This window comes from Phalacrocorax carbo, chromosome 3, assembly GCF_963921805.1.
Source record: "Phalacrocorax carbo chromosome 3, bPhaCar2.1, whole genome shotgun sequence".
Taxonomy (NCBI): domain Eukaryota; kingdom Metazoa; phylum Chordata; class Aves; order Suliformes; family Phalacrocoracidae; genus Phalacrocorax; species Phalacrocorax carbo.
In genome coordinates this window covers 69,783,119-69,805,496 of record NC_087515.1, presented here as the reverse complement: position 1 = coordinate 69,805,496, position 22,378 = coordinate 69,783,119, and the positions used below count along the sequence as shown (strand labels likewise).

The 22,378-nt window shown below is 42.0% G+C and overlaps 1 protein-coding gene across 1 annotated transcript; it reads left to right on the top strand.

Moving 5' to 3' along the window:
- The first annotated feature begins 7,276 nt into the window (after positions 1–7,276).
- Positions 7,277–21,394, top strand: C3H6orf58 (chromosome 3 C6orf58 homolog). The gene is given in 7 exon segments (XM_064448625.1): positions 7,277–7,633; positions 12,636–12,722; positions 16,638–16,822; positions 18,015–18,148; positions 18,597–18,835; positions 20,985–21,121; positions 21,124–21,394. Coding segments are annotated over 7 exon segments (1,149 nt in total). The 5' UTR covers positions 7,277–7,311; the 3' UTR covers positions 21,169–21,394.
- The last annotated feature ends 984 nt before the right edge of the window (positions 21,395–22,378 follow it).

Sequence of the window (22,378 nt, the reverse complement as noted above, 5' to 3'; positions counted from 1 at the left end):
CTTGGCTGTGGAGAAACTGTCCTGGGAAGGTCCAGCAACTCAAAGAGGATAGGTCTTACTCCCCACCTGTATGGACCACTATTTCAGCCATTAGAAATAAACATTCCTCTGCTCAGCAGAGGGGATATACAGAGTACACATCATGGGCCACACTGTGGTTTTACCTGTGTGACCATGGAGAGGACATGAGGAAGTGGGATGGAAAATCTATCTCGACCCTAGAGGCATGAGTACATGAGTTGCAAGGAAAAACAATCACAAAAGGTGGTTCTTCCAGGAAAAATGCTGTTCCAGGCTCCAGTAGGCAACTCCCCAGACAGAATAGAAGGGCTGATCTTATTCCTGATCTTAATGAAAAGACTTCTGATTCACATTTACAAGAAGGGAGTAACAAATACTATGACCAGGACTAACCAGGACTACCACCAGGACCAGCCAGGTGGAGGAAGGGGACAACCAGGTTTATGGGACTGTGTGGATCCAATGGCCTGGGACATCAGGCCCACAGGAGTATAAGGCTCTAGTGGACACCGGTGCACAGTGCACCCTAATGCCATCAAACTATATAGGGGCAGGACCCATCTGTACTGCTGGAGTGACAGGGGGATGCCAAGAGCTAACTGTATTGGAGGGCAAAGTGACCTTAACCAGGAATGAGTGGCAAAAATGCTCCATTGTGACTGGCCCAGTGGCTCTGTGCGTCCTTGGCATAGACTACCTCAGAAAGGGTACTTCAAGAACCCAAAAGGGTACAGGTGGGCTTTTGGTATAGCTGCCTTGGTGCCAGAGGAAATTAAACAGCTGGCTACATTACCTGGTCACTTGGAGAACCCTTCTGTTGTGGGACTGCTGAGGGTTGAGGAACAATGGGTGCCAAACACCACCACAACAGTGCACCAGCAGCATTATTGCAGCAACCGAGACTCCCTGATTCCCATCCATGGGCTGATTTATCTACTGGAAAGCCAAAGAGTGATCAGCAAGACTTGCTCACCTTTTAACAGTTCCATATGGCCAGTGCGAAAGTCTACTGGAGAGTGGAGACTAAGAGTAGATTCTCACAGCTGGAATGAAGTCATGCTGCTGCTGAGTGCTGCCGTGCTTGACATGCTAGAAGTTCAGTATGAATTGGAGTCGAAGGCAGCCAAGTGGTATGCCACAATTGATATCGCGAATGCTTTTTTCTCAATCCCTCTGGCAGCAGAATGCAGGCCACAGTTTGCTTTCCCTTGGAGGGGTGTCCAGTACACCTGGAGTCGACTGCCCCAGGGGTGGAAACACAGTCCTACCATTTGTCATGGACTGATCCATAATACACTGGAACAGGGAGAAGCTCCAGAACACCTACAATACATTGACGACATCATCATGCGGGGAAATACAGCAGAAGACATTTTTGAGAAAATGAAGAAAATAGTCCAAATCCTTCTGAAGGCCAGTTTTGCCATAAAACAAAGTAAGGTCAAGGGACCTGCACAGGAGACCCAGTTTTTAGGAATAAAATGGCAAGACGGACGTCATCATATCCTAATGGTTGTGATCAACAAAATGATAGCTATGACTCCACCAACTAGCAAAAGGAAACATAAGTTTTCTTAGGCACTGTGGGTTTTTGGAGAATGCACATTCCGTATTACCATCTGTTTGTAAGCCCCCTCTATCAAGTGACCCAGAAGAAGAGGTTCAAATGGGGCCCTGAGGAACAACAAGCCTTTGAACAAATTAAACAGGAGATAGTTCAGGCAGTAGCCCTTGGGCCAGTCTGGGCAGGCCAAGATGTAAAAACTGTGCTCTACACTACAGCCAGGAAGAATGGCCCTACCTAGAGCCTCTGGCAGAAAGCACCAGGGGAGACCCAAGGTCGACCCCTATGGTTTTGGAGTCAGGGATACAGAGGGTCCAAGGCCCACAACACTCCAACTGAAAAAGAGATATTGGCAGCATGTTTGAACTGCTTCAGAAGTGGTTGGTACTGAAGCATAGCTACTCCTGGCACCCCGAGTGCCGGTGCTGGGCTGGATGTTCAATGGGAGGGTCACCTCTACACACCATGCAACTGATGCTATGTGGAGTAAATGGGTCACACTGATCACCCAATGGGCTCAAACAGGAAACCCCAGTCACCCAGGAATCTTGGAAGAGATCATAGACTGGCCAGAAGGCAAAGGTTTAGGAATATCGCCAGAGGAGGAGGAGGTGACACTTGCTGAAGAGGCCCCACTGTATAATAAACAGCCAGAAAATGAGAAGCAATGTGCCCTGTTCACAGGTGGGTCCTGTCATCTTGTGGGAAAGCACCAGAGGTGGAGGGCCACTGTATGGAGTCCTAAACAACAAGTTGCAAAAACTGCTGAAGGAGGTGAATTGAGTCAGTTTGCAGAGGTGAAAGCCATCCAGCTAGGTTTAGATATTGCTGATCAAGAAAAGTGGCCAGTCCTCTATCTCTGTACTAACTAAATGGATGGTGGCAAATGCCCTGTGGGGGTGGTTACAGCAATGGAAGCAGAGCAACTAGCAGCACAGAGGTGAACCCATCCAGGCTTCTGCATTGTGGCAAGATATTGCTGCCCAGCTGGAGAAACTGGTTGTAAAAGTATGTCACATAGATGCTCATGTACCCAAGGGTCGGGCCACTGAAGAACATCGAAACAACCAGCAGGTGGATCAAGCTGCTATGATTGAAGTGGCTCAGGTAGATCTGGACTGGCAACATAAGGGTGAATTATATCTAGCTCAGTGGGCCCATGACACCCCAGGCCATCAAGGAAGAGATACAACATACAGGTGGTCTTGAGATCAAGGGCTGGACTTGACCATGGTCATTATTGCATAGGTTATCTATGAATATGAAATATGCGCTGCAATCAAGCAAACCAAGCAGTTAAAGCCTCTTCCGTGTGGAGAACAATGGCTGAAATATAAATACAGGGAGGTCTGGCAGATTGATTATATCACACTCCCACAAACCTGCCAAGGCAAGCACCATGCGCTTACAATGGTAGAAGCAACCACAGAATGGCTAGAAACCTATCCTGTGCCCCATGCCATGGCCTGGAACACTATCCTGGGCCTTGAAAAGCAACACAGCACCCCAGAAAGGACTGAGTCAGACAACGGGACTCATTTCCGAAGCAACCTCATAGGCACCTGGGCTAAAGAGCGTGGCATTGAGTGGGTGTATCACATCCCCTATCACACACCAGCCTCTGGGAAAATTGAACGACACAACGGACTGTTAAAGACTACACTGAGAGCAATGGGGCAGTGGAACATTTAAACACTGGGATACACATTTAGCAAAAGCCACCTAGTTAGTCAACACTAGGGCATCTGCCAATCAAGCTGGCCCTGCTCAGTCAGAAATCCTACATACTGTTCAAAGGGATAAGGTCCCCGTAGTGCACATAAAAATATGCTGTTGAAGACAGTCTTGGTTACTCCTGCCTCGGGCAAAGGGAAACCTGTTCATGGGATTGCTTTTGCTTGGGGACCTGGGTGCACTTGCTGGGTATTGCGAAAGGATGTGGAAGTCCGATGTGTACCTCAAGGGGATTTGATTTTGGGTGAAAATAGCCAATGAACTGAATGGTATGTTAATTGCTATATAATACTGTATGTCATCACTTTTTTAGTTGCTATATGCCATATCAATGATACTACAGTAAGAACCACGCAGATTAATGAAGAAAAAACTTCAATTAAACCAAGCAAAGTGCAGTGGTGATGGAACCAGAACTGGCTTCAGCATGCAACAATCCAACACCACACACCATCTCTCCCGTCCTGACAGATGGAGCCCAAAGTTATGGACTAAATGAGCTCAAGGCACATTGTAAAGGGATGTCCCATAGACTAATGGAATTATATCTGTGTGTATATATATCAAAAGACAGGGAAAGTGGTGGTGATTAATTGGAATGTATTGGAAAGTGTAGGACCTGTGCATTACATAGATGGTATAGAATAAGGGGTGGATACTGTCCTGGTTTTGGCTGAGAGAGAGTTGATTTCCCTCCTAGTAGCTGGCATAGTGCTGTGATTTGGATTTAGTATGAGAAAAACATTGATAACAAACTGATGTTTCGGTTGTTGCTGAGCAGTGCTTACACTAGTCAAGGCCTCCTCTGCCTCTCAGCCCACCCCACCCCACCAGCGAGCAGGCTGGGGGTGCACAAGACGCTGGGAGGGGACACAACTAGGACAGCTGACCCCCACTGACCAAAGGGACATCCCACACCATGTGACTTCATGCTCAGCATATAAAGCTGGGGGAATTGGCATGGGGAGCAGCATTTGCTGCTTGGGGATGGGCTGAGGGTTGTATCACTTGTTTTTCCTGGGTTTTGTTCTGCTCTCTCTTTTGTTGTTGTTTTCCTTTCAACTACAATTTATTACCTTTATTATTTTTTATTTTATTTTAAAATTATTAAACTATTCTTATGTCAACCCATGAGTTTTCTTACTTTTGCCCTTCTGATTCTCTCCCCATCCCACCTGAGGAGGGGAGGGTGAGAGAGCGGCTGTGTGGTGCTTAGTTGCCCACTGCGGTTAAACCATGGCAGCATGCTATGACTCAAGACCCAACACCTACACCACTCAAGCCCAGCTGACATCACATGAATCCTCTCCTCACCCTGCTCAGAGCAGCAAACCAACAGGGCTGGATTCCAAGCTGGAAATGCCAACACAGAGATTTCTTCAAGGAAAGCTGTAGTCCTTAAAGTCTTACAAAAACTTCAGTAACTTGTTTGCCCACACATGTAAGTGGGAAAATGGTGTAAGAGCTATGAAATTAATTATAATATTTTTCAGGAAGGATATTTTTATTATATTAATTAAAAAAATTATTTTTTACTCTTTAAAGATTAACTGGGTTGTTGAAGTCCTTTTGTTACCATAATAAGGCAAAAGAGAGTCTCAAACTTCAAAAAGTGAAGGAATTCAGCAGTGTCTTTCTAGTAGGCATATTCTTGGTTTATGTTATTTACCATTTAGTATACAGCACAAACATTTTTTTAACAAATAGCTGAAAAATTTATATAAGGCAAGCATTATGTCATTAATTTATCTTAATGCTTTATTGTAAGTCTTTTGAGAAAGTATGGTTTTGCAACTGGACTAGTAATTCATATTTGTATGCCTGCCCAGACTCGTGTTAATAGGGTCTGCCTTTCTAGATGGCAGAGCAGGAGAACAGTTTTTCATGCATGATAAAGTTCCACGCAAACATCCAGTCAATTTACTACATGTAATCTGCCATCAAGATGTAAATATATGGTATCTCTGTGAAAATGAAGATGTTTATTCACATCTCTCTACCTTAGGCACCCAAAGTGAAATCACTCATGTAATACAATGACTGGTACCTCTCACTAGGAGAATCCAAGCTCTCCTCCTTGACTACAGAAAGGCAGATAGAGTTTAGACTCCCAAACTGGACTCTTCTTTCAGTGATGGTAGGAATAACCCCCACCATTACTCACTGTTCATGTTCCCAACTAAAGTTTCTACCCTAGTGTGATTATAACCTTTGTGCCTTTTATTTCATAGCATTACAGGTTTCCTCCATATATCTTGTCCCCTAGCTAATGCCGTTCAGATCCTTCCTTTTCAGGTGAAACTCGCTGCCCATTACCTCAGTTAGAGCCTAATATATGTGTATATATAAAAACAACACAGTGCCTGACATTTAACCTCAGGATTATTTTAGAGAATGTCTTCTTTCAAGAAAAAACAAGTGCCTTTGAAAACATTTCTGAATTTATTATGTAGAAGTAGGTAAAACCAATATTGATTTTATTTAATCTAAAAGTATTTTTCTATGTCTAAAGCTAAACTTGTAATTTCAACTCCCTCTACAGTCACTCAAGAACAATACATGTCTCAGTGGTGTATTTGAAACGAGTTACATTCTAGACGTGCCAGATTCTCTGCTTTGGCTATCGAGGGAATCTATATAGCTAGGTTAATGTTTAAATGTCCACAGTGAGGTTAGATAAATCCCATCCGTAGAAACTTAATGCAAGAACAACTTGGTTATTTGAAACCTCTGTGAGGCAGCATGATTAGCAAAAGAGTTCTCAGATCTGTGTTAATCTCTGTTGAACACTAATTGTTTTCCAAAAGCCTTTGGGTTTCTTTCTCAGTAGTGAAGCCAAAAATAAAAAATGATCATTGAAAAATTATGCTATTTACTAGAACGTTTCCTTAATGAATAGAGAGGATTGAAAAATTTGAATTGAACTGATAAATTTCTTTTAAATTTACTGTCAAAAGTTTCCAGCCAATTTTGACTTGCTCTCATCCAGGGTTTAAGGTACTTTAAGCACAAAAAACCCAACAAAAACTCACAGAATTACTTAAAAGAAAATGGGCATTTGCAATTTTTCTCATGCAAAAGAAAGACTACAGAGATTAGAAATGATGTGTGTGTTTGCTGAGTGCTCTTTTGTAACCATTGCTTATTTGAGAAAAAGCAGCTGAAGATTATAAAGTCCTAGAAGTAGGTGAGGTGAAGGTAGCTGGACAGTTTCATTTTTGTTGGAGTAAATCAGACACCGGTTTTATCAGTGAAGGGGTGGCCTTTGTATTCCCTTTGGAGTCTACAAGATCATGGAGGTTTAGTAGAAGACTTTAGGTCTTTATAATGGCCATTTCCACACAAGACAAAAAGCACTAAAAATACAGTTAGCCAGGTGCTGCATGGCCTGCAGCCAGGCTGATTTGACTGCTTCCAATGCTTTTAGGATCTGAAGGCTGCAGGCAGTTGTCCTAAAGCCAAAAGATTAAGGTGCCAATGGCAGCACCTGCCGTATGTCACTGCTGCTCCTTGGTCATCACCTGGAGTGCCCCTCAAAGCACCTCAGCCCAAACCCAACCCTGCCTGTGTCTTCTTCAGGGTGAGTTCTGTGGCATTGCTGTTCCTTCTTTACCTGAAGGAATTAAGCAGGGAACGGGAAGGTGACAGCTAGTAAGAAACACAGGGACAAAAAGGTTGATAATGTGACTGCACAATCAGTACTGTAGCACCTCAGCCTTCTGGGAGGGTGGGGATATTTCATGAGCAGCACAGATTTAGACATTTTCTGGTCAGACTGGTCCCTCTTAAACATCTGCTGCTGGTCCCCAGATCCTATGGGGAGGACAGAGCATTACTCACAGCTTGCCAATCTGGCAGCTCCACGTCAGGGTCACTGGAAAGAGGGAAGGGAGACGGACACCTCTGCATCTGAGTCACCCTTTTTTGCCCAGCCCTCACCTTTCATGATAAAAGCCCTGCAGCCACAAACACCTGGGTCACAAACCTTCAGAATGCAGCCCTACTTTGGCATACATGCTCTTCTTATCGTGGCTGTTACCCTGAGTCAAGCGACTGCCACAGCATGGAGTGAAAAAGATGCCACTGGAGAAGATGTCTATCCCCCTCTGTGGAACCTTGCCCCTGAAAACCTGCTGGATTTCGTAGTAAAGGACAACAAAATTGTCATCAACGCTTGGAACTATCAGGAACGACTGGGAGTGTATAAGAACTTGCTAAACTCTTCAGCCAAATATTTTACTGCCTTTGGATCCCAAAATTTTGGCAATATTCTATGGGGATTACCGCTGCAGCATGGGTGGCAATTTCGTACAGGTATGAGTTATGTCCTTAAGCTGCTGGGACAGCTAAGTGTTTACCAGACCCACTTTGGGTCATCCTTTCCAAGGTTTCTGCTGCACACAGCCAGTATAGCCTCAGATGGTGCAAATTCTGACATACTGAGCTAAGCTGCAGATTTGAAAGAGAAATCCTGAATGAAGGGAACACCCTTGCCTTGTTGAGCAATAGCTGTTAAGTTTCCTAATAGGAAAAGGTATTGCTAAACACATGACTGGTCAGAACCTGGAAGATCTGTGGTTTAGATAGGCAATATTTTGGTTAGCTGAAAATCTTTGAAAAGATAGTCCCAGTTGCTCCAATTTACAGTAGGTAGATTTTAGGTCCTACACTCTGCAGTGCTGTTCTTAAATTACTAACTGATAGGCTTTTGTGATTGTTAATGTTATGATCTTTCATCAGTGGTTTGAGTTTCATTTCTAATACAGATAGTCAAAAGCCCACTTCTCCCTCTGAGAATTTGTTTCCATTTGCCATTTTTTATGAGTTTAGGAGTAGACTTACTATTTTCTAAATATGTTTTTTACAAAAATTAAAGTTTGTTCTGTTTGTTGGTGGGTTTTGTTGTTGTTGTTGTTTGTTTTGGCTTTGGTTTGTTTTTTAAATTATGTCCAAATTCTAATGGTTCATCCCCCAGAAGCTGGTTGCTATATGGGACAGTCATTCTTGTTTGCTGTTAGCCACGCCAGGGAAGCAGACACAGAAACACATGTTAAAGGTCCTTTGAGGCTAAGGCTGCACTATCTTATCGAGGGCTTTATCAGAGAACGTGTTCTCCCACACGCTGCTTCACATGCAGCTTGCAGTGAAGGTTTCCATTCAAAGCTAGAGTTGACTTGCCTTGTTCTACCAACCAGGAGTGGTGGGAAGAAAGGAATAATAGTCAGTGATGTCTTCAGGAACTTATGCATGGTGGTAACCAGGCGTAAGGAAACGCATCTGTCTGCTTGTTGTTTTCTTTATTGGCTGCGACCTGTAGTTTTGTGAGGTGGTGGTTTGGCTGAAGCTGTACGTTTGGAAGAAGTAGAGGCACTGCAGCTGGCCGTGAAGGAAGGCTGCCAGTGTTTAGTCACACCTCATGGAAAATTAACTGCTAAGTCAAAAGGAGGAAAAGGAGGAAAAGGAGGTAGACTAAGCAAAATCCAAGCAGGCAAGTAGCTGGCAAACAGGCAGCAGCAAGGAGGATGTGCCTGGATTTCAGGCACGCTTTTTCCTCTTTCCCTTCTTTATGTATAGGAAAAGAAAGAGAAGATGAAGAGGATGGCTGGTGCAGCCAGAGAGTTGACCCAATGTGTGGCAGAGGCAATGATGACTGGATGCAGAAGCTATGCTTGAGTGGTGACCTGCCGGAAATGATCTAGTTACGTAGGGTGGCCTCATCCACAAAGTGAAGATGTGCCTGGCTGCAGTGTCAGTTCCCAAGTAGAGATGAGGGACATGGTGGGAGGGAGGATGATTTGCAGCCAGTTGCACAGACCTGTTGTATCACCCCTGGTATCAATACAGGCTGGGTGATGAAGGGATTGAGAGCAGCCCTGCAGAGAAGGACTTGGGACTATCGGTGGATGAAAAGCTGGACCTAAACAGGCAATGTGCGCTCGCAGCCCAGAAGGCCAACTGTATCCTGAGCTGCATCAAAAGCAGCGTGGCCGGCAGGTCAAGGGAGGTGATTCTGCCCCTCTGCTCTGCTCTGGTGGGACCCCACCTGGAGTGCTGCATCCAGCTCTGGAGCCCCCAGCACAGGAAAAACATGGACCTGTTGGAGCGGGTCCAGAGGAGGCCACAAAAATGATCCAAGTGAGGGAACACCTCTCCTATGAAGAAGGCTGAGAGAGTTGGGGTTGTTCAAAGTGGAGAAAAGGCTCCACGGGGACCTTATTGCAGCCTTTCAGTACTTAAAGGGGGCTTATAAGATGGGAACTTACCATTTAGCAGGGCTGCTGCAACAGGGCAAGGGATAGTGGTTTTAAATTGAGAGAAGGTAGATGTAAACTAGATATAAGGAAGACATTTTTTGCAATGAGGATGGTGAAACACTGGCACAGGTTGCCCAGAGAGGTGGTGGCTGCCCCATCCCTGGAAACATTCAAGGTCAGGTTGGACGGGGCTCTGACCACCTTGATCTAGTTGAAGATGTCCCTGCTCACTGCAGGGGGGTTGGACTAGGTGACCTCTAAATGTCCCTTCCAACCCAGACTATTCTGATTCTACTATCACCTGCCAAAGAGTCATAGGATTGGTCCTTAGGCAAGGAGATACACTTTTGAAATTACATGATCAGAAGGTTGAAAAGATAGTAGAAGGAGAAATGTCACATAGCTGGAAAGTATTTAACAGTAAAAAATGTGATAAGTTGAAGGATAAGCAGATAAGGGGGAAAGAAAGACATATTTTTGGTGCATACAGTAGTGAGGTTAGCAACTGGCTAAGCCTAATGCAGATAGGCAGTTCAGCTAGGCTAGAGAGGAATGACTGAAGCATTTGTATATCAACATAATAAGCTTGGGCAAGGAAAAGCAGGGTTTGAATCCATGGTGCAGGACAGCAGATCCTTTAAAATGCTACAAAAATTTTTGCATGAACAGTCTTGTCTGGTCATGAAAGTTATGTTGCTTGAGAAATTATTTTTATAGATATAGTCCTATATAAACGATACAGAGCAAGTAAAGCTACTGTATAATAAAAGTGGTATAAAGATCTGCAATAATCTACTCATGGACATAAAATGAAATCAGTAATTTGCCTAAATTTGCAGTTGAAACGATGTTGAGACAGCACAGCTTTTAGGAATGAGATTGTGGAAATAGGAATTGTCACTTGGGAGTTAGAGCTACACACAGACAGAGAAAACTGGATAGTCTCTTGGAAGAGAGTCACTTGGAACAACTTACATATAGAAATATAAATCCAGGAGCAAGAACTATAAGAAAGATTCAGGTGGTATTGTACGTCCAAAGGGTAGGAAAGGTTGTACATATGTTTAAGAAGAAGGAAAAATGGGATAAGAACACAAAAATATCTATTTCTCTTACATCAGCAATGGATGAGATATTAGAATAAGTATAAAGGAAATAATATTTAAAGACATGGAGCTAAATAGAAAAAGGGATAGAGCGCAGCTTACGTGACTAGAAGGTAGATTGTGTCAGACTAACTGGATATTTTCTTTTATGGTATGACTGATGTTTTACTGAAGTCCAGAAACACATTTCCTTTCTTTGTATAATCAAAGCAAAGAATAAAAGTTTTTAATGACACTTTACAAAATAAGAGTGGAAAGGGGAATTACAAATCTGGTAAGGGAACACCTAAAGCAAAGTTTAGAGACAAGTGTTAAGGGAAATTTACAGCTAAATGGAGGATATGCTCGGAGTTCTTCAATTATTGCTCTTGAGACAACTGCATTTAGCCTTTTCATTAACAACCTTGCCACAAGATATAGCAGAGAAATCTTGCTGATGAGGTTGCACATAGTTGCTAATGACATACAGCTGGGAGGCACTGTCAGTACAGAGAAAGCCTGAGATAGCTGGGGTAGACGTGAAGACTGAAATAACAACTATGTAAAGCACAGGGAATAGGAGGAAGCAGAGAAGACAAACCTGGAGTAGGGTTAGTGCTTCCAGCTCCAAGTAATCTATACATATCTTATAATTATCACGAATACTGCCTAGCACTCTTCATTTTCCCAAAACACCTAGGCTAACAGTCTTTGGTAAATCTCACATGCAATTCTGCAACACACTGTCTTCTTTCTCTTCCCATTCATCCCCTTTGCACACCAGAGAACTACTGTTGCCTATTTCCCATATCCTGTGACAAAGTAGAATCTTGAAAAAAGATCTTTCTGTAAATATTAAAAAATATAATTTTTCATTTAAAAAAAAATCCTGTTGAACTACATTCCTCACCACTACAGGTTTGTGCTCTCAGTGCTGTGCTACTGAAAGATACAGGTTTGAGCAACCAGCATGCCCCAAAGCTATGTCCAGTCAGCTAGAGAGGGTAATTAGGATAATCTGTATGCACATGGTTCACGATCATCTCTTCTTCTCAAGTGAAAAGGATCAGAAAATTTGGTTTGGTTTTTAAAGAATGTAATGAGATGTAGTTCTAATCTGTCAGAAATTACAGTGTTGGCATTCAGCTGACTCGTCAGAGAGTAAGTGCTCTGCAGGGCAGAGTTTGGGAGCTTCTGGAATAGCTCAAGTCATTGGACCTGACCATGGTAATTTCACATCATACACTTAAAGCAGACTTCCTGACTCACTGCATGACTAATTACCACATAATATACATGTACATTATGCTTCCAGGAATTAGGCTATTTCTCCACCTCAACGTGCTTAAAGTAAAATATGCTTTACGTGCTGTCACAAAAAATTGTGAAATGTCTTGCATGTTTGCTATAGCACAGATGCTTGAAAACCATGCTAATCAGATACAACAACGTTTGCGTGCTTAGCTTCACAGTAAGGCCATGTTTGTATGCATCATTAAACAGGAAGGGATTCTGTATCACACGACCCAATTAGGTGAGACGATTACTACCACATTTAATTTGTGCTATTCTGCTTGTTAAGCAGCTCTCCTACTCCAGCAGCCCAGCATCTACCGAAAATGATGCATCAGCTATGCATGTGTTTATGTCCGTATGTGCATGTATATTTATATCTCCATAAAAATATCACTGTACTGTCCTACTTTCAGACCATTCCATAAATTCTCAGAATACATTTACAGTGAGGAATAAATTGAACTGTAAAACCCAATCAAATTACTATGTACTGCATGAAGTATTGACCAAGAAATTCCACTACTCAAAGAAGAGTAGTTTATGAAGCAAAATAACAGTAATTGTTCTGCTTCTCTGAGCAAAATCCTGCATGCTTTAATCCTTTTTTTTTTTTCATCTCAGTGGGATTTCTTGTGTGAAAAAGACTGAGAAGTATTTGGTGTTTTATTTAATTTGATTCAGGCAGATTAGCAGATCCTTCCAGTGCATCTTCCTGTGGCTACAAAGATGGAGATCTCCTGTGCATATCTGTAAGAAGCTGGTGGTCCTGTAAGTATACACTATTACACCGTTCTTCTCTGAAATATGATTAGTGTCCTTGAAGACGGTTTAGAATCTTTCTTCCCCTTAGACTTCTGTATTACAAAGTAATTCCAGTGCTATGTAATTCTCCATCAAAAACTTGCAGCAAGACACCTAAGTGAGAGTGAGTAAATGAAAGTTAATTGACTTTGACGACTTGTTTGAGGAAGGAAAAAAATATTTGCAGCCTTAAAACTGTTTACACTGCCAAAATGCATGTACAAACACGTGAGAAACACCACAATGGGTATCTATATTAGCAGACACTTGCAGAAATTAAGTTTTCAATTACTCCAGAGCAGATTTGTTCAGTTTAGAAGGTAGTACTTCAAACTAAAATTTAGTGTGAGAATGTCAAGCAGGGATCTTTGTGGTTCTTGCATCACCCTCACTAATTCAAATCTGACAGGACTTTTCTGCCTTCAGTTGCACCTCTACAACTTCACTGTGGTCAGTAGAATGAAATAGAGACACTGTACCCACGACATCCAAGTAACTTCATTACTTCGATTGCACTGACAACATTTATCCAGCAGGCTTTTAAGTACACAGCTGAAACTCAGTTCTTACTTTGACCTGGCATACATGAGCTCTCAGACAATTTCTGTTCTTTTTAATATTGGCCTTGGAGTTCTAGCAGGCTGAAATTCTGGGTTTTTTTTTTTCATTATTGCAATAAGTAGCAACAAACTGAAGACAGAGAGAAGTTAAAAGATCTGACAATGCAACTGACATTTTCAGTATTTTCCTTAATATCTCTAAAAATACACACCCAGATAATTCAGTCTTCGCCAAAAAATGGAAACATCCAAAATTCCTGGATGCTTTTGATAATGCAGGCCATTCATATGTTGTCCCATTGAACTGAAAGGATCAAGCTAATGTGTGGTTTCTCTTAGCCTGAGAAACACAAGATTGTCATTTGTAAAAATGTATATCAAAGGTGTAAGAGGAGAATGGGTCTATCCACATAAGCAAATATGCATTGCAGGAAGCAGCGTCACCTCAGTGATGACGGTATCAAATTTAGAACCACCTTTGCACTAGGCAGTGCGGGGAAAAGGCAAAGGCAAAGTGACAAACTCTGCTGAAGGACCATCTGCGAGCTAACTCAGCCATACGTGCTGTTGGCCTCACTCCTGGTAGATGTGGCAGAGCACCTTCCCCTCCTGTGGGACATAAGGGTAGGTCCACTGCTGGGATCATGGGAGAAATAAGTGTGGGAGATAGGATACTATAACCAGGTTTTTACACAGAAAGGAAGAAACAGTTGTACCCACTTCCAGCTAAGAGCTTTGCAGAAGAGGGAAGGGAGTGATCTGGAAGGCCACATGTAACTCAAGGGTATCCATTTATTGTTGCACAGGGCAGCCCAATGAATAACACATGTAGCACCAGTAGAGAAAGCACCAGTACTACAGTGCTCACTGTCTCAAGTGCAAGAACGTGTGTAGCCTATTTCCCTCTGGTAGTTTTATAGTCAGTGTCTATATGGAAATAGATGCCTCAAACAACAATGCATACCTAGATTTCCACAGAGTTCATCTTACAAGGCAATTTTTTTCTGAGCTCATGAAAAAACATAAGTTACATTTTCTCATTTGATTCTGATTTGATGAAAAACATCTAATTAATTTGCCTCCATGCAAACGGAGTAACATACTCCAACCAGTCCAATAAAATACCCCAAAGGATGCTTTTGTTTCTGTTATTCAAAAGCTGAACAAAATAATGATTTTTTAAAAAAGCTAGAATTTACTTTTCATCTGATCTGTGTCAAAGTCAATATTTTTAGACTCCTATTATTTTTTCTGAAACTGGAACTCTGACTCTTTTGCAAAGCTTATCTTCTATTTTTTTCAGAAACAGAACTGACAGATAGGTTCCTTTTCCTCTAGCACATTTTCCCTCCGTCACTTCTGTCCCTCACTCCCTCAGCTTCCCTGCTGTCCTGTCACAATCCCCTTTCCACCAGACCTCCTGGCAGGCTGCAGTGAGTACCTCTGTCCCTTCCCTGCCACAGAGGCCCTCAGAATGAAGCTTCTGGCTGTAAGTCCGCAATTAAATGTGTATATCTTCAAGTGATCAAAGGCGTAAGCATAGAGTAAATTTAAAATGTAAATTTAGAGTGAAACCAAAGCTCACTGTGATACTCACTCCAACCACTAAGTTGCTTCCTCTCTCTGTGGGTGACTAGCACTAGGTGCTCTGCGGGAAGGTGTCCCATGCAGTGACAAGTAAGAAGGGTAATTGGATAGCCCTGTGCAAGCAGGGAACCCTCCTAGAACAGAAACCACCACTTTTACTTTCTCAGCGTTCTCATTCCTGCTCTTCGCTTCTAAACACGGCACATTTGCATGATACCAATTTTGTTGCCTCCAGAAAATGTATAACTCAGCCTTGCTTTACCCTTTTGCAGCAGGAACGTGCAAAAAGTCTTTCAGACTGCACAGAAATGTCTCTTACGTCTTACATCTGAGGATGTAAGTGGTTCTGGCTGGCCTTCAGGGCAGCCCTCTCTGGCATGAGTAGTCATATGAAGCCAGGAATGAGCATAAACCAGAAATGCACGTTTAATACACCCCAAGATGTATGAGACACTCCCTGCTTAAGAAATTCAATCCTTTTTGCCTAGAATAATATAGAATATAGTCCTTCCCTGCATTGTTTTCTGCCCTCTGAGTCCCCCAAGCAGGTAAAAGTATGTAATATATGCAAGCCCATTTAAAAGAATATAAGTACTTTCTGATGTGAAATCCAGGTTTCAACACTTCTCATGAAAATAGTGAACAAGAAGCAAGGCCTAGCTTAACAAGGACTCCCAGAACAACACTGTCTCTTGTTGCTTGGGACTTTTCCTTTGCTCTTCTAACTGGCTGTGCATTTCCTGCTGAATTCCCAGCCAGGCCCACAAACGGGAGGTGGAACAATGGTTTCCAATGAGTAGGACAGGGATACATGGTAGGAGGGCAGATTTTGATGATCTTGGTCCTTGCTGCAGGGACTGTGTATGAAATACCCAGGCAGCCTGTGGCCCTGAGACCAAGCATGAGCAAATGTCTTCTCTGTGCAATGGCTCAGGCATACCCACCCAGGAGGGAGAAAAGCTCTTCTGCAGGCTTTTCTTTACTGAAAGTTATTAAACTTTATTTCTACAAAGGGGACCCAATTAAGAGGAGAATTTAAAATCCATTCAAATGAGGAATATCAAAAAGCCCTATGGGCACTCTCACTGGAGATGTGGTCTGGCACAGGTGAGAACCAGACCTGCATTTCTTACATGCTGGGTCTGACTGCTCTAACTCATGGATCAGGCCAAAGGAAGCCATCATCCTAAAATAAACCTGAACAATCTAAAAGAAACTGAGGTAATTTCCAAGGAGTTTTCAGTGAGTGAAATCTTTTTTAAAAGCAAAATCAGTATTTTCCAGTAAAATATCACTGGTATTTGCCTTTTCCCTTCTTATATACCTAGGATGCATAAAAGAGGGTTTTTAAAATTAAAATAATATTAATGGAGTACCCCTTAGTCATTCTGTGCTTAGTTTGCAACTAATATGTGAGAAAGTTTTGATGTCCTGTCTGTGACAACCTGTAAAGATCTAACTTTTTTCAGTTCTTTGTCCTTTCTTGCAAAGTATAGCACACTGTCAGATCATGCAAGGCTATTAAAGGACAATATATAAATGACAGTTAAAAATCTTATCTAAATCAATACAGATGTCATCATTAGTGCATTTCAGTACGTATGTCCCACTGCTGAACACAGTTGTTTCAGCGGCAATTTGATATGGTTGCATTTTGGAGAGTTTTCAGTTTTCTATGCAGGAATTTTTCATTTGCTTGTGGTTAACTCCTCCACCTTCTTAATTATTGTTACAGGTATGAACTACTACCTGGCTGTCATACCCTTCCTGGGGGCAGTGGAGGCTGGCCTCTTTGGGCAGCTGCCATACGAGATAGAAATACTGCCTCCAGAGGAGCAAAGAGCTGATTTCTGTTACAGTGTTGCTGACTGCCGGTCTCATGTTCCCAAGCTCATGGATGAGTGGAAGGCCTATTTTGAAGTAAATAATTTTACATTTATTTTCATATTTTGTAGGAAGTGATACCAGAATTCTACTTTTAAAAACTATTACTACTGTTATTTGTAAGATTCAGAGAGCTTGGTTTGCTTTCAATAACAGCCTGATATAAAAGTAACAAGCAGAAAAAATGAGAAGCATGACATAAAGTGAGTCAGAGATAAGACCGCCAGGATTTCTACAGGTTATGGATTTTTTTCCTTCCTTTAAGGTAATTGTGTATTTTGGAGTCTGTCCCAAGTGGCTGTTTTGTTAACAGTTATATTTGTATTCTTGCTATACTGCTTATGTTAGCAATGGAAAATAAGCATGCAAGGTAGAACATTACCTTTGAGAAAGACCTTGTGTTGGGTTTATATGGTTCATTTATTCCCTTGAACATCTAAAAAACTGCAAATGCTGAAACTTCCTTCGGAAGGGCACTTATTTATGCAAGTAGATATTCTCTTTCCTCCTCACTCAGCTGTTTTGTAATCCCAAAGGTGACAATATTTCTTACTTTTACGGATTCAATAACTATTTCTATAGATAGACTTCTATATTCAACATTTTTGTTGGTAGTCAAATAACTGATAATGATCAAAAAGTGTAAACCATATGTCCCTCTTGGCAACAGTGAGTGAAGGTAGACATTTTAGGAGCAAGACTAGACTGGATTTCTTACAATTATTTTTCCTAAGCAGTATGTTTCAGAAGTCATTGTAAAAGATCTACTCCGCAAATAGTCATAATGATAATCATTAAGAATAATTTTATTATTTTCTGAAAATCTCCAGAAATTTGTGGCCAAAAGAGTATAAACAGGTTTTCAAGAAACCAGTATTTCAGCACAGAAGCTTCCACGGCACTCAGATACAAAAGTCCACTGCATTATTGTGACAGAATACCTAGGCCATGTGGGTAAAACCCTCTCTCTGTTGAAGTCAAAGAATGGCAACTGCAGTTAACTTCAGTGGGGATACATATTCACTTTATAAATCAGTATTGATCATCTTTTTCTCCCTATGTCAGGCATTATATTTACTTACAAAGCAGCGCATTCTTACAACTCAAAAGCAATTTCCCTTACCTTGCCAACGTTCTATTTTGTAAGGTATGTGCGTAAGTCTGAAAAATTCATCAGGTTTAAACCACCACCCCATTTCTCTGCCTTTTTTCCTCCCTGTTGCTGTAGTATCTGTTGTCTTCAGAACACAAAGCTGTGACCCCTGCAACCTTCTCCTCCTTCAAATTGGATGATGCCCTCCGTCTCATGTGGAGGGCACATGTTGCCTCCATTGCTTACGCGCTGCCCAAGTTCCAGGACAGGTATGGGGATGAGAGGTGTGGCCACGGGGGATCTTCCCACCTGCACCCCTTTTTGGACGGATAGTATCTGAGCAAAGTCTGTGTGAGCTTTCCTACTTTAGGCCTCTACTCTTTAGGCCCTGCTCTTCTGCTGCTCTCTTGGAGCATGGGATGGCCAGTGAGAGATGGCTGCCCAGGTTGCAATGGGTGGGAAGGCTGTGGGCTTAACATGAGAGGCTGATTCCTCTCTGGGAGTCAGGGCCCAGGTCAGGTGCTGTGTCGTCTGGCCAGAAGCAGTGATGCCAGGAGAAATTACATGTAAAGTGCTGAAGGGAGCTTTAAGTCACTCTGACACTGAGACCACTCAGGATTTTATACTGAACAAAACATCTTTGGGATAAATGACAGACTAATGTGTTCTACCCTGGATTTCAATTATCTGTTACATTTTTATTTCAATCTCTTTCAGCTTAAAATATCTCTCTGATCCAGAAGCAAATTTTGGTGAAGACTGGGCTAATGCTGTAGATTTCATTGCAGCCACACACTTCTCTACAGATTTTCAGACCACAAACAACTTCCAGGCTTTCCTGCCCCAGAGGATGCTTGTTGAAGGGGATGTCCTCCCATCCATTAGTGACTTCAGTCCACAGCAAAATAGAGTCCTGCTTTCACTGAGAGCTCTTCACAAAGCAAATCAATTAACAGGTATGAGCCTGACCTACAAATGCCTGTAATCCATACATATTTAGTACCTTGTTCTCTGTTTCTACACATTTATCCACAGAAACACTGATATTTTTTTTATATACAATAGTACAAACATTTCCTAGAGACTAACAATAAAACAGCACAGCTAAAAATACTACCGTAAGTAAATAACACACCAGAGAGCAAATGCAGCAATGGGATACTGATACTCAGTGAGGATTTCACACGAGAAAAATGCATTGTTGGAGCAGATGATCCTACTTTTTTTTTTCTCCATTTTTCACAGGTACTTTAAAAACACAGACACTAGTTTCTGTTTCACCAGTTAAATCTGAAACCTTTAAAGTGGTAAATGAAGTTATTACATTAGTTGAGGTCGTTACAAAAAAATAGGCAAATGATCATGAACAACAGTTTGTGCATCCACAAGTGTTCTGGCTTTGTTTTTTCGTTTGTCTCATTCTTTGGTTTAACAGAGAATATAAACTGTCCCGGCAAAACGGTATCCTTAGACAATGCTGGCTTCATCCCGTTCACTAAAATAAGTTGTACATCACCATCCAGCGGTGAGAGACAGAATTACATTCTTCTGTCAGTTCATTCGTAGGTATTGCTGCGTTGGAATTTTTTTTTTTTGTGCCCTTTGTGAAGGAAAGTTATTTTGAATCTTTAAATGAAAATACAGCACAAAAATGCTCTGAAAAACTGTTATCCAGAGCTACAGCATTTGTTTTGTGATCTTCTGTCTATGAATTTCAGTGAAAGTTCTCTCACTAGCTGTATCTATAACTGAAAAAGGCTGTTTAATGGAGCTATTCAGTGTTACAAAAGAGCATCCTCACATCACAGAGTACTTCCTTCCCACAGCGCAAGGGGTGCCTCATAGTCTGAATAGAGATCCTAGCAACTCTATCCCATGCCTGGTGGTCTATGACACAGTCCAGGATTTCTCCACTACCTCCAGGAGTGGAAGGGGGCACAGCAAAGGAAAACACAACCAGAGGGCAGCAAGGAGAGAGCAGAGCACCAGGGCAGCAGAGCAGATGAGGGCAGCACTGGAGTGAGGGAGGAAAAGAGGCGTGGATGCTGAACACGGTACAGGGAAGGAAAGAGAGGGATGAAGAAGTCTCATGCAGGTGCAGCCATAATGAAGTCTGTGACTGAAATCCCTTGCTTTGCGAGCAAATTTCCCTGACTCTGCTTTGAAGGGATGGGCTTTGCAGTCAGCTGAGAGTTAAATGCCAGCTAACTCATCCTGGTAACTACTTTGTAGATCAGAAAAGGGGCTTTAAACTAAATTTTTCTTGCGTCTGGATCCACAGCCTCAGCAGGGACCTGGAACACTAGATCTTATTGCTACAAAAGTCATATGACAAACTGTGACCTACTGTTTTTGTAGTCCTAGGCAAGAGGACCATTTGCTGCTTTTTCTTAACTCCTCACCTCCCTTGTATAATACTGTACAAATTCACATCTTCACCATTGCCAGTTTTATACAATAGCATGTTTTGCGGGAGAATAAACTCCTCTTGTTTTTCTAGTAGACTTTTTTTTTTTACCCTCAGGTTTCCTCTTTGAACCCTTTATCCACCATAAAGATTAGCACTGAGAGGAGTGGGGTGCAGGCATTGACTATCTGGCAAACTGGTGCTAACGCTGGACTGGTCACACACACTTCCTAGGGATTCACTTCTCATTGCCTGGATGAAAGTAATAGGATCATTTGCTTCTTTAACATGAGGCTTTAGCTGGCAGAAGTGCAAATTTTTGGTTGATTTAGAGTGAAAACAAAGACGTGCATGATCATAACTACCGGGCCACTGCTTCATAAGCCGTGAAGCTATGTGCAATTGCAGAACAAGACCTTAACATGCATCTTCAATCATTTTGACTTGCAACACTGGTGACCAGGGAACAAGCCCAGTTGTCTATCAATACAAAGGAGCCTGAGCTGAATGAATGGCTTGTGTCTCCCTTCATAGTTGTAGGCAATTATTACCCGGCACGCTCCAGCTTTGTCTGCATTTCACTGTCCACAGGAGAGTCGTGGGTGTTTGTTGCCAGACATGCACTTCATCCCTTGTGTGCCGTGAGCTGCACATGCTCCATGTTAATTTGACAACGTCATGTTGTGTTTCATTCCAAGGAGGATTGCTGCTGAAGCTCTGGCAAAAGGCTATGTCTACTGAAGCAGGAAGAAAGATCGGCCGAAAACTCATTGAAGACTTGGTTTCGAGCCAGAAGTTTGACCCAGTGGGAATATATAATGATTTGAAAGGAGTGGATTTGACAGAGCCCAGTTTCTTGAGAAAAAGCAGTTCCAACATTGATTGATTTAATCTTTTCACAGATATGTATCTGGTAATCTGGCCTTGGTTATTTCTTACAGCAGGATTTCCTGACTAGCCATGTGTGCATCTCTCTCATATTGAATCAATATGTTTATCCTTAATTTTCCTAATTAGCTCATTTGTTTAACTCATTTCCTTATAAATAAAATGCCTCACAGAAAATCTTACTTTATTAATTTTCTGGACTTTATAAATAATGTATGATTATTGGAGACAAAATTAAATAAAGGAAAATTAATTCTGTTTCAGACTGATATATTTTCCTGTATACAGGGATCCCACCAGATATGTAATTACTTGGGTCCTTGATGGTCAAGGAGATGATCATCCGAAACTTTGAAGTTCTGATCCAAAACCAACGTCTTGACTGTTTCCCACCAAAGTTGTAATTTTGCAGACCAGCTGCAATCAAATTTGAAGCTTTCAGGCTTATCAGATTAAATACTTCAGTACAGACAGATCCCTTTAGTATGTGGCTTTATAACAAGTAAGTGCCTTATGTGGTACTGTTGAGCCAGTCCTGAGAAGTCCTGAAGTAAATCAGCTTATTCTGAAGAAGATCTTGCATGACCACCAGAGAAGTCTGATATTTCATTCATTTCATTTACCTCAAGAAAACATTGATCAATCTATCAAATTTTATTATTACATACATAGCCTGTATAGCCACAGGTTGTTTTTCTATTGCCCCGTGTCTAACCCTTCTTATTGCAGCATGTCATACATTATATTTGGTTACTGAGGTTACTGAGGAAGAGGTGTGTTCATACTGTGTGGCCTCCCAGTGCCTGGCACACTCAGAGGCAAGTGCTGATCCTGGTCTTTTGGGTGATAACACATATTAAGATTAAATTACAACAACTTGGCATCAGAGGTTGTGGAGAAGTGGGACAAGGCACCCACAGGCAGCCAAGGGATGAAGTTTCTTAGGAAATCTGCTGATTTGGGTCTTCCATCTTTATGAAAACTTCCCCCCAGAGAGTAGGCATGGCTGGAGATCCCTTTCCATGGTGGAGAGCAGAGGATGGCAATACAGCCAGTGCCTGCTGCATCCTATCAGATTATAGCTTGCACTACAGCGTAGTTAGGAATAACACAAGCCTTACACCAGTCAAAATAAGGGAAAGCAGCTTTTCTTTGCCACCATTTTAGGTCTGCCACACAGTTTCGGTTGTACCTAGTGTCTTAG